The sequence below is a fragment of the Perissodus microlepis genome, chromosome 5 (assembly GCF_051167445.1).
Source record: "Perissodus microlepis isolate ML-2025 ecotype Zambia chromosome 5, ASM5116744v1, whole genome shotgun sequence".
NCBI classification, from domain to species: domain Eukaryota; kingdom Metazoa; phylum Chordata; class Actinopteri; order Cichliformes; family Cichlidae; genus Perissodus; species Perissodus microlepis.
The window spans coordinates 29689720-29703082 of record NC_140465.1 but is presented as its reverse complement, the minus strand read 5'-3'; the positions used below and the strand labels follow the sequence as shown (position 1 = coordinate 29703082).

The following is a 13363-nucleotide window of genomic DNA, read 5'->3' as shown; positions in this document are numbered from 1 at the left end:
AGTGGCAGAGAAAAGGACACTAAAGAAACTGCTGGACATTATGGACAATGCTGGGCATCCTCTGCACACGGCCATAAACAACCAGAAGAGCCTGTTCAGTGACAGGTTGCTTCTCCCCAAGACAAGAACCAACAGACTTAAAAACTCCTTTGTCCCACACGCCATCAGACTGTTTAACTCCTCTCTGGAGGGGAGAGGGAGGGGAAACAGGAGGACAAAGGAGGGGGGAACAACTAAGCTGTAGTGCCTCTTCACCTCACTGTGCAATTACCTTTGTGCAATACTTTTTGTTAATAGTCAACGGTGCAATAGACTCCATACTTGAAATGTGCAATCCACTTGTATTTTTATTTTTATTTTATTCCTATTTATTCTATTTATCCCCTTTGTATATTTTTATCTATATATGTCTTTGTATTTATATATGTGTGTGTGTATATATATATATATATATAATATTCTGTAACTCTGTAACTTCTGTCGGTGCTGTGCTTATTTGGAACCAAATTTCCCAGAGGAACCCACCCGAGGGATTAATAAAGTTTTATCTTATCTTAAACGTTTTCAAGTTTTACTTCCACTCAGCCAGTAGTATGCAAGTGTCTGCCGGCAAGTTGGTGTGGGTAAGTTGGTGTAAACTGTGGGTAACGGCAACAATCTGCTAGTGACCAATCACAATGAGGTGTTTGGTGCAAAACTTCCTTTGTAACTTTGTAACTCGCCTACACATTTTTCTATAGCACCAGAGGTTGTCAAGGTGTTGTCGACTGAGCGCTTAGCTTGGTGTTTAGGGTAGTTTAGGTAGTACCAAAACCATGACTGATTGAATAAAATTGATAGTGAACATAAGTGTATTTGGAACAACAGTAAGCTTCGGTTCAATAAGAAGCGATCATTCGAATGAACTGAACATGATTTATTGATGTACAAAATTCAATTTGAGGTATTTGGCGTTCAGACCCCGATGGCCTAGCACAGCAGAACTCTGCCTCCTGACATCTGACCCACGTTAACACATGGACTGAACATACACACACCCACAATGGACAACTGTACCCTCAAACACACAATAATAACATGGACTGAACCACCACTCACAACCACTAGCACTTTATATAGATACTGTAGAAATTATCCACATATCTAATTTATCTTAACTGCACTACTGTATAGCTCTGTAAATAATCATTCTGTACATACGATAATTTTTAACCCTACAACTGTTTACAACTTGCATAGTTCCCATTTCTGTATAGCTGTATATCTCAGATTTCTGTAAAGTTATTTATTTCATATTCTGTATAGTTTTTCATATTTATATCCTGTTCATAGCCTGTACATAGCTTGTACTCACTACAGCCTGTACATACCTATAGTTATAGAATATTCACAACATACTTCATACCGTGTACATTATAACATACCATAATAGACCCATTTCTGTAATATACTTACATATCTATATTATTGCTAATATATATTGTAATATATCTATATCACTAAAGCACTTCTGGATGGATGCAAACTGCATTTCGTTGCCCTGTACCTGTGCATGTGCAATGACAATAAAGTTGAATTCTATTCTATTCTATTCTATAATCCCAGCTGTGATAGGGATAAGGGCAGGACCCCCCACAGAGTCTAGACGCTGGTGGTGGAGATGAAGATGGAGGCTTGAATGGAGCCTGAGTGATGAGAGGCGGTGATAGGGAGGAGGTGGGTTGCATGAAGGCGACTGCAAGGAAGAATAACAGATGCGCAGTGAGATTCAAAGTAGCCGAGTAAAGGCTGATCGGCCTGAAGGAGGCCAGCAGAAAACTGATTGGACTAGACATGTGATGTCATAATCAACTTGACAGCGTGGGAAAGTGGAATTGATGTAAAGCTTAGATTATCCGTCAACACCTGGGAAGCAGACAGATGGGTGACGACAGATCTTCCTTACTGAACTTACGCATAAGCTTCATTTAAATGTCAGTCTCATGAAGAGGATATTTCAGAGCCATTTCAGCTTATTTCACCGGGCTAAAGTCCAAACTTTAGATATTTTTTTCTTTTTCACATTTCCTAAAATTGTAAAACTTCTAGATTAACATGCAAAAACAGATTTAATTTTATTAGTTTATTTTCTATGAATTTCAACTTGAAGATGTCAAACTGTTCCATTTTTGAATTATTGTGTTTAGTAACAATGCAATAGTCACTCGATAATTAAACTACTGATAAAAACAAGAAATCGCAGATAATCCACACAGGGTTATCACCTCTGGCTAAAGCTGGAAAAATCTCCAGCATCGCTAAGGCTGCAAATTTCACTAGCTGGCAGGCCAAGTTGCACCTCTAAACTACCTTTATGCCAGTGAAGATAAAAAAAAAAAACACTTGGAAAGTCCTGCTATTCTTGATTGCGTCATATCTTGACTGTTTTTGTGCACAGCTGGGATTCTCTGTCTCGAGTATATAGCAAATGCTGTGTTTCAAACTTTGGAGTGTAGAGTGTAAAGCTTGTTTGTTTATTATAATTTTTATGCAATGAAAAATGTAGAAAGTAATTCTATCTTGCCTTTTTCAGTGCTTCAATTTTTGACAAACTTTAAATCAAGTCTATGAAGTGCAATAATAAAATACTGGAGTATTCTTCAACTGCTGAAATGTACTTCCTATATATCTGTGCATATTCATTTCTATTAGGATGAAAAAAATAATGTTCACAGCTTGTCTTCCTTGCCTTTCAAATATCAGCTGTGATACCTTTATCAGTCTCCAAAAGCATTTCACTAGAATCTGCACAAATGTTCTCTTACTCAGCAAAATAAACAAAAACAAACAAACAACCTTAAAATATATTTTGGCTCTGGAAAATCAGAGTCCTCTTAAATAAACACGCTCAGCTCTAAGCCCCAGAACAACTCTTTTTTGAGTTGTTCTGTAATCTCCTGCATGCAGCATTGTGCACACTTAATCTTGCAGTAAGCTATTGCTTTATTCTCCGAAGCCTAAATAACACAGGTCTGGGGGGGCAATCAGTTACTCCCTGAAACAGTCAACAGCAGCTCTCATTCTCTTGGGGCTTAGTTTATGCATTTTGGACCTGGTTACAGAACTTTCTAGATATTCTTGCTTCACCTTAATCAACCGTCTGTGTTTTTGCTGAGTGAAGCATTAGTCATTGAATTGCTGTCCACGTTGGACTGTTGCTCGTAATCCATCAATGCAAAGTAGCCTGCCTTCTCTCCAACACTCCCAGCAGTAGCAGTGCACAGACCTAACTCTTCAGGCAGTCTCACTCCTTCCTGTGTTATAATTGGTTTGGCTCAGGTAGGATAAAGGAAGGTTGGATGCGTGTTTTACATTAATGCATTAAAGTCGATCCATTATGATGTGTTGCCTTCTGTTTTAAAGTCATGAGTTAATATGTCAGTCTCGGGTAAGGTAATTTTTCACCAGTGTTTCACGTTTATTCTCTTCAACAGATTGAGAAGATCATGAACTTAATTGGAGCAGGAATTGAAACATCCAAAAACAAGCAGCCCATACCAAGTTCAGGTAATCCATCAGTAACCAACTTGAATTTGGAGTCTTTTCTTCTCCACAGATTTGACTTTGTGGTGTAAATGCAAAATAACAACACTGTCTTGAGGTATTAAGGAATGTTACTCATTTACCACTGATGAGTTAATTGAGCACGATTTATATATAATATTATCTGCAACCAGTCATTTTACACCAGCAAGAGCTCCTTCATGGCATTTAAACATGCCTTCAGAAAGGACGAAGGGCGCTTTTATTGTTCTCACAAGTTACAGTGATTCATGCTGACTTTTGTTTGGCACATCATTGTTGTTATTTATTACTCACAAGGTTTCCACTTCATGGGAAATCAAATTCTAAATTCCCCTCAGTGTTGTAATTTTTTTTCTCGTGGTACTGTAGATCTCAATAGGGCTTGATTTGATAGTACGCTTCATCAAGTGTCCTTCAGGCAGTACAGAGGGAGAAGCCAGCTGGCATCATCTCAGTTTGTTTAGATAACACAACTGAGTTGATACAGTGTAAACCTACCCCCATTACATACTCTGTAGGAAAGGAGGCTTTGTCGTACAGGACTGTGTAAGGGTGTTTTTCTGCACAGGACTGCGTTTTACGTGTCTCATCAGATTTATTGGGATAACATTTTCATTAGTAATGTGCAGTATGCTTTATGGGCTGCAGTGTCTGCTGACCAAAGCAACGAGAGAGTTTCTTTCATCATATTTCTGATTCAATGCTGTCATTTCTTCCATAACATCTTCCTGTATTCCTCTTACAAATGTCCATTTGGTGTATTTATGTGATTGTTTTGACCACTTTTAATATAAAATAGTGAAGATTGTAAATTTTCTGTTTTGGATTTAGCGTTAAATTTTATTTTCAGTCGTCATGTCAGGAAGACAATCGATTTCTTTTAGTCTTGAGAAGTAAAACCTATATTGTAAAAGTAAATAAACATTATACAGCTTTTTGAGTGGCAATAATAAGGTGAAAATTCTCAATGTTTATGATTTCCCCTAAAGTAACAAAATGCAGATCAAAGTGCTTTTAAGAAACTCACAATTTAGAAATGTACATTTTCAAAAGAAGAGGACAAAAGTATATCAAAAACAATAAAAATAAACTGTTCTTAGAAATCATTAAATGTACTTATTTCATCACAATTCAATTCTTTTAAGGATAATTTCTGTTCATTCATTATCTTTAAGCTCAAATATATCTTTTTTAAGGAAAGCTTGTTAATTTATCATTTTAATTTTGACTTAAATTCCAGCTCAGTGAGCAGTGTTGGATTAAATGCTATCTAAGCAATTAAGACCTGGAGTTATTCCACATTACGTAAGAGCAAATATGGTGTTTGTTTTCTCTACACTTATAGGTGTGTGCTATTAATAGTCCTTGTTTGAAGAATGACATGCTGAAAGTGTCCCAGATTCAGCTGAGTCATACACTTGCTGCTACGATTTAAATCGGAGATTGTGCACAACTAGTTCTGATGGTTGCCAGGATGCTTTTTTTGTGTGTCTCTTAATAAAAAGGTCATATTTCCTTTTTTCACTGTGTAAGGGAAGGATCGGCTACCCTTCAGAGTAATCACATGGGGAAGGAGGTACACAGAGATAGGAGGGGAGAGATGTAGGAGGGATTACACAAAGATGGAAACCTAAATTGTAAATCTTTATTCCACTTTTAGCTTTTGTTGTGACAGGATGAGGAAAACCTTATCCACTTCATAACACAAGTGAAGGATGGTCATTCATCTTCTTGAAGCAATTTCTGAAAAGAATCAGATTTTCTCGGCTAGCAAAATGTTAATGCAGTTTTGTACCATATAAATCCTCAAAGATAATGATGTTTGTGTTGTGTGCCCATCACAAGTGCCTTGATTGTATGAAAGAGTTCACTGAGTAAATGTGCTTAGAATAAGAGAGGGACTGGAGAGAGAGACCGCACAGCTAACAGCACACAGGAGGCATCGGCTCGGTTTGTGTACAGGCACACTCTGACGTTCAAAGGAAAAGAGTCCGCCTTCAGTTTCTCTGAATTAATTCAGCTTTGCGGCTCATTTTCTCCAGTGCTTGGGTGTGTTGACAAGGAGCTACTGCTTTTCTCCTGCTCTGATAAAAAGGCATGGCTTTATCTACACACAACCTCTACCTCTTCTTCGGTAAATAGGCCATTCGGGGTGTTCCGTGGAGCCAAGTCTAGACCTCGTAGTGCTCACACAGCACAGAAACCCACTTGGACAGATTTGACAGCTTGGGCTGTTTAACAGGGGATAAGACAGTGACCCATTTCCCCCCACCCCCCAAAGGAGAATTGGCTCCTCTGTCAGTCAGTAATTAGGTTTTACTATCGTGGGAGGTGTTCCTGTCCCAAAAGAATGAAAAAAATTGGGTGGGGTGGATGGTATTTTGAGCAGTTTTGTTGCATCGTAAAAGCTGAGATTGGTATGAGGCTTAGAAGAAAAGTGTAAAGTATGAGAAGGAGGAGTTGTGGGATCTTGTAGTGAATCATAATTAGTCTACTTCAATCCTTCTTACTTCCTATTACCATCTTATCTCACCCATATGTTTCATCGCCTCCTCCTCTATTAGTCTTTTTCCGTCTTATCTCTCTGGCACATTCTCTCCTTCTCCCTTCCTTTCTCCTTCCCCCTATCCATCATTCTTGTCCTCAGTCACAGAAAATTTAATAGCAGCCTCTTTTCCTGATAACGAATGATGAGCATCGGTCCTTGTGGATGACTGACAGGTCATTGAGACCTGACTTGGCCTTTCACCTAATTGTTAAGGGCGAAGAAACAAAGGTATACGTGGCCAATTAAAGAGAAGGTTCAATCAATAGCCCTTCACTTTGCCTCCCTGTGTTGTCATTGCTTCTCCTCGCCCTCTCTACCTTACTGACTGGCTGGCTACCCATTGGGGAATGTGTGAGGTGATTGCAGGCTGCTTGAAAGCCTGCATAATAATGCTTTGCCTGGAGCTGTACTGGGATAACACCACTGGACACCCTGCATAGGCGAGTGAGAGAGTCTTTCAAGCCTTGTTCACCTGTCATTAACATGCATTTTTGGTTAAGATCACAAGTGGACAGTTCTAATTACAGGTGTGAATATACTCAAGATGTACCGAGATCACATAGCTCAGACCTCCATTGAAGGTGGTTTGATCCACCTTTTTTGTATATAAAAGATGAACGTAACATTTGGGACATCAGGGATTGGTTTGTGTAGACTGCATTTCAAAGCTCAGGTGTTGGGTTAGTGGGTCCTGACATGTTGTGGAAAAAAGACAGAATAATGAAAGATGGACATATTTAGATGAAAAAATGAAGTGCTAAACTTGGTTAGCAAATGCTTCCATAAACCGTGGAGGTGCAAAGCACATACCACACATATTCACAAATTAGTTCTAATAGTACATAAAATAATAGATTTTCATGCAATAAAACTGAGGCACAGAACTGTTTAAATGTCAAAAAGTCACCAACACCACAAAGAAAGTTACAGTTCAATAACTATAAGCTATCTACTTCAGGTACTTTAGAATTGGCTTCATTTTTCAGCCACTTGACTGCAGAGTTGCACTTGTCAGCTTTGCTAGTCACTAAAATACAGCTGTGCATCTGCCATTGGCTTTAGCAGTTTGAACACCTGCGGCTATTATTTATTATTACTTCTGCAAAAGACTGTTGGATGATTTTGTAATTTGTGAAAGGCACTTTAATGCAATTCAATTCAGTTCAGCTCAATTTTATTTACATAGCACCAAATTACAACAGCAGTTGTGTCAAGGCACTTTATATTGTAAAGCCTACAATAATACAAAGAAAGAAAAAGCCCCTCTGAGAAAGTTCTTTGGTGACAGTGAAGGAAAAGCTCCCTTCTAACAAGAAGAAACCTCTGGTAGTACCTGGCTCAGGAAGGTGCTGCCATCTACTTAGTGATAGCTTACAGTAATCTGCTGTTGTGTAGAGCAGTGAGATGCTGGTTTGAAAAATTAGACTGCAACAGGAATCTGGTATTTGGTCTTATCATTAGTTTTTGACTTTTCCCTTTCACGTTTTTGTCATTCTCTCTCTTTTTCCCCTTATTCTCTTTCCCCTCAACCCCCAAACCAGTCAAGGCACGTGCCTGCCCCTTCCTGATACTGGTTCTACAGTGTGTCTTTTCCAGTTAAACGAGGTTCCTTACTTCCCACCATCATGAAGAGTTAGCTCACAGGGGGCTCAATCATTGGGGTTATATTGTATTGTCTTTACCTCCAATTCAAATGTCTTGGGATGTTGCAAATGATTAAAAGCGATAACTTGGCATTCAAATGCTAAGTGTGAACTTCTGCAGTTGTCCAGTTGTGATCAGATTACTAAAGACATGTTAATGCCACACATGACCTGATTTATTTATTTTTAACCCCAATTCTAAAAATTTTATGTCATCTTACTTTCTTATGCAGGCTTTTTCCTGTAAGAAGCCTCTGTTGTGCTCTAAAAATGGTTGACATGACATGAGCATCTGGAAGTACATAATGGAATTTGCCTCTTTTCTGTCATGCTGGATGAGATGGAGAAGAGGCAGGTCTCGACATGTCCTTTTGTCTTCTCTTCTCTTCTCTTCTCTTCTCTTCTCTTCTCTTCTCTTCTCTTCTCTTCTCTTCTCCAAGTGTATTAAAAACTCTGCTGACTTGAATCAATGCTGCCCCCCCTTGTCCTATCATCAAAGTAAGATGTAAATGAATTAAAGCCTTCTGGTAATAAGCAGGGATTTGAGCAGAGTCTTTGTTTCAGTATCCCATGTTAGCCAAAAAAACTGGCGTGGCTCCTGCAGAACTGGATCGAGGTTCCATCATCCCTTTAAATTCTAGTCATTCTTAGCTGGAAAAGACTGTGATTTGGGGCTTTTGGAGCTTGTTCCTCGCCTCTGATGGTGGTATCCTTTCTCCACTGGCAAGATCAGAGTGCTTCTGTGCAATTCTAATCAGTGCAGTGGAGGGGGAGAGAGGGGGAGAGGTACGTTAAGGTTAGAGAGGCACTGCCAGAAAAGAGTGAGTATGTGTGCATTTTATTGAGAGAGAAAGAGGAGCAAGATAAAATGGGAAGGGGTAGACAGACAGACGATGAGTCGAGAGAGAAAGTGTGCGTGCGTTTGCATCTGTCTGTGTGTTTGAGAACGAGAGGCAAGGAGCGAGACAGAGTGAGGGAGAGTGCAAGCCAGAGAGGGAGAGAGAGGCAGAGGGAGGGGAAGTGATATAGTGGGAGAGAGGTGGTTACGTGGAGCAGCACCCCACTTCATCAGGCAGCATACGGCAGCCCTGCAGTGCGATCACACAGTATGGGTATGGGGCTATGAGATTGAGAGAAAGAAAGCTGACAGAAGCGAGAGAGACAAGAGGGGGGGGGGGAGTTACAAAGAAGAGCTTGAGGGATTTGCTTGGATGAGAAGGGGGGGGGGGGATGAACAGTGAGTCTGTTGGCTGTCGTGGATGTGAGAAGGACGTGGCGGCAGTGGCTGAGCTTAAGGCAGATCGTTGGTCTCCTGTGTAGAAGTAGCCAGCGTGAGGACGCTATGCCCTGTGAGCAGTGAGGGGTAGCGTGTGTGAGCCAGGAGCAGCTGCTGTGACTGCATCTGCGCTGCCTGCGTGTCTCCGACAGGCAGGGGATGCAGCAAACCTCTGCCCTGAGCACAGAGGCTGCTAGCTGCACCCAGCAAGGGGAAGAACCAGGTGGGCTGGGGAGGGAGTGGGGGGCGCCTGCCTCAGGAAGGAGCTACCTTAACCGGCACTGTGGTCCTGCAGTGATCCTCGCTTCAGAGTCAAGAGGCTCACCTGCCATCTGTTGGATCTGAACCTGGATTTACTGCTTTCAGAGATGAGAAGCACGTTCTTTGGCTTAGCCGCACATCCAGCAGCTTGCTGAAAAGTGTGAATGTGGGCAGCACAGGGAGCACTGGTACCACCAAGGACACTGAGCCTTTTTCCTTTGGCAGACAGCTTACCTGGAGCTTTATCAAGGAATCTAAACTTGGATTTTATTATGAATTGAGGAGTTTGGAATCAGCACACTGTGGAAAGCCTAAGCCAACGTTTCTTTGATGTAGGATTTACAATATGTCTACCTGACCGTACTCCGTGTGGCTGTGGAGTAAGGACGAAATATGATTTAAGCAAATGTCTATTCCTTGATCAAAAATAACACGCGTACCTCAACAGTACTTTAGAATGCTGCTACCTTCATTGTATGAGCCTTGTCCTAGCTCTCAAAGAGGTTGACCAATGAAGCCATGGGACTCAGCCAGAGCTTTACAAGTATGTGGTGAAAACCCTGACAGATTCATTTTGGGGGAGCTGAGTATTTCTGTGTTACATCCTGATGGAGTAGTTTCTGATTTTAGAATAAGTGATGGGGATATTTTTAACAGAGTAAATAATGTCAGGTATATGAAAATGTCTTATTTAGTGAAACATAATTTCCATTTCCACTCAGTCTGAAAATGATCTAGTCTCTTGACTTGTAGTGGTGTGTTGTAATGATTTTGGACGAACTAGGCACTTGTTTTTACACTTGCTCATCTGCTCACTAAAGGAATGCTTAGTGAGCTCGGTTTGTTGGAAGATGCTGTAGTGGCTCAGTCCAACATAACTTAACAATACAGAGCTTCAGATGGGCTCCCTTCCCCGCACTACCTCCACCCTTGCCTGACATATCTAGTCAGTCACACTAACACCAGTGGGTGTATATTAGCCTAGTCAGTCCCCTGCAGGGCTTGAGCGGTGCCTGCAGCACTTCCTTTCCTCCTCCTGTGTTTGAGTTTAGCCGGGCCCCCGCCTGTACTGTGGGAGCCCCTCACCCCCGGCCTGGACCCTGTCTCCCCCCTACCCTGCCTGGTGCTGCTGCACTCGGCTCTGCTTCTGCTGGCCGAGGATGATGTGGCAATGCCATGTGTCGTCCTCTGAGTGCCGCTGCTACCGGCTGAACGGCTTCTCCCTGCTGAAGCGCTTCCCTCTCTCGGCAGATGGGGCCTGTGGTAAAGCCCTGGACCAGCCGGTGGGAGAGTGGCTGGAGCACGTGGGGCTGCCGCAGTACGAGAGCAAGCTCCTGCTCAATGGCTTTGATGACCTACGATTCATGGTGAGTCACCTGCAGCATGTCATCTCAAGGGTCGGTTCCACTTTACATCACCCTGTCTCTCCACTGTCAAACAAGCTGCATTAGTCTTTTTATGTCACCACTCTGCTTGTCTCTTGGTAACTCCACGCCCCCTTATTTCTGTCTCTCACTCACCCTTCCACTCTCTCTCTTCCTTTATAACACTTTCCCATCTCCTCTCCATAACTCATCCTCACCTCTGTGCAACGCATGACCCAGCTAAAATTTATGGCCTCTTCCTGAATCCCTATAAAGAGTATGAGCTGTCACCAGTGGGAACACACAGACAGCCAACATTCATTAACTTTTTCCCAGCATTCCCAGTCATCTCATTTACTGTAAAATTCAAATGTCTGTCTCCACATCGATTCCCTTGATTTACAGCCACTGTACTTGACCTCTGTTTAGATATAGTCACTTAACCAGGACAAACAATTCTTAATATAAGCACAGCATGTTTTATCCTAGATACCCTTTGCATGGTTGATTGCTAAATCTTATTAAATCCTCCACAGATTATTCTCTGTACTATCCATATGGTGGGCCTATCTTGCATTTACTGTACAAGAGATGATTACACTGCAGCAGCATGCTGTTGTGCTGTATTTTTTTACAATGATATGCTGCAATTGCATTACACATGTTTGCATGCGTCTATTTTTCTATTTTCTAATTTTTTATTTATACTGTAAAAAATGATCAAAATCACAGTTTTTCCACTGTGGTGGTTAAAAAATGATGCCAGAGATAAGTTTTCCTAAAACATAAAAAGTTATTGAAGAATTTTATACAATTTAGCATTTTTTTAATGCAACAGTAAGAATCTAATATTAATATATTCATACTAAAGTGATGTCCACAATCTGTCTGAAAGCTTTATCATGTTTCCCGTAAAGAACATTGTGAGGAAACCTGATATTGCATTTGACAGGGATAGCCAAAAACACCACTTTCCATCTGATAGTCATGTTTCTCTGAAAACATGGCTATATGCTGTAAATAAGTAGGCCTGGGGGTAACATTTCTCAGGCCACAGAGCTGCATTAGCACCATGGGTTATATGATACAGTGCGTCTGATGTCACAGTGGAGTTTAGTCAAGTGAGACCAGTGAGGTCAGAAAAAAAGAGTGGTTGTATTGACAAATCAGTATAGTTTATAAGTGCTACTGTCTTTTCTGGATTTCTTTTTGAGATTGCAGTATAGTGGAAATTTATAAGAATGTGACCATTCAGACGGACTCAGCTTTATATTTGTTTATGAGGCAATAACACAACTATAAGAGCATGTTTGTTTGTAAAAATAAAGGAATATAGTATTTGGTAGGTGATTACAGCTACACTAATAAATCAGTTATCTCCAGAATAATACACTGGAGTTAATTAAGTTGGAAGTAATTTACACACTGAGAGATTTGGAAATGCTGTTATGTAATTAACACTAGGAACAAAAGGGCAAGTTGACTTTTTTCAGTCAGAAAATGTCCAGCAAAAAACACATTATGGATTCAGCCAGTTGTACTGTACTGTACAAAACTCAGGTCATCTGTATTAAATTCAGACTTCAATGCATAAGATTTGAGGGGATGAGTCCTTTGGCACTAAAAAAGGATGATTTATAACCTTGACTGATTAAATCTAATCATTATATGTTTTTAGTCCTCTTGTAAATGACCATGTGGGAGCAGGTACTTCATTTAGTTGATGAAGAAATCTGTTCTTCTTATTGATTTGTTACATAGGCAACATAAGCCAACAAAAGCCAGATGCAACAGCCAGGTAGACTAACTGTCATCCTCAATTGACTAAGCAATATCTCTGCCTGTATTTTGTTATTTTGCCCAAAATGTAACATTTATCATTTAGTAGATATAGTAGACTTAGAGAACAAAAAGCGAGCTTTGCCGTCTGATTGGGATTGAATGAATCCATGTAGATCAAGATTTCCAGGATACAGTGTGATGTGGACTTGGTTCATTAGCCTTTCTGATGTTCATGTTCATGCCACAGTTAATGTGTCTGCTAGACTTGATGCATCAAGGAAATAAATCATTAGCTTCACAAGGCAAATTAGCCATGGATATTTACAAGGATGTGGAGGTTGCAAACAAGAAGAAAGGTCAGAGTAGGCAGGCAGGCAGGCACTGCGAATGTTTAATATTGACCTTTTAGATTGTGCTAGGCTTGCTTCAGATGTCATCAATCTAACTGAACTTAAATATCAGAACTCATTTGTGGGATTCATTGCAAATTTGAGTAAAGTCATCAGTAGAGGGCAGTACTGTGGCTCCCTTTCAATTCCCCGTCATGTTTGATTTCATTTAGGTATTAACACTGTATTTGGGAACAATGCAATGGAGCCCAGAGGAACATGTAGTAATATTTAACCATTTCTGGAAATCAGCTGTCATAAAAACAGGGTAAACCCAGAGCAGATTTTACTATAAACACTATATCGTTTGTGAGCCCAGAGGGGATTGAAAGCTCTTCCCAGTTTAATTCTGCAGTGACAGGAGTCTCAGCACGCAAGCCTTACTGTGCCCACAACCCACTGCTGTCACAGCTTAAGATACACTGTATAGTCCTGCTTGGAAAATTTCCTCGTGTCCGCCCGTCAGCGCACGAGAGCAGCCGCTCACATGAGTCGGCAAGGCTCTCTGCATGTGATGATTGCTCTGAGATGCAGCT

At 40.8% G+C, this 13363-nt stretch overlaps 1 protein-coding gene across 7 annotated transcripts in view; it reads left to right on the top strand.

The window, feature by feature from the left end:
- The window catches only part of anks1ab (ankyrin repeat and sterile alpha motif domain containing 1Ab), a 55194-nt gene that overhangs the window by 16788 nt on the left and 25043 nt on the right, over positions 1–13363 (top strand). For 5 of the 7 annotated variants that reach the window (XR_014800297.1, XR_014800296.1, XM_084929265.1 and 2 more), the window contains exons 2-3: positions 3474–3546; positions 10544–10659. Coding sequence is in view for 5 of the 7 variants with exons in the window: in XM_084929265.1 (XP_084785391.1) it covers positions 3474–3546; positions 10544–10659 (189 nt within the window). In the remaining 2 variants the exon portion in view is untranslated. Of the gene's footprint in view, positions 1–3473; positions 3547–8959; positions 10660–13363 lie in introns of those variants that run through there. The other 2 variants (XM_084929268.1, XM_084929267.1) reach the window with 2 other exon arrangements.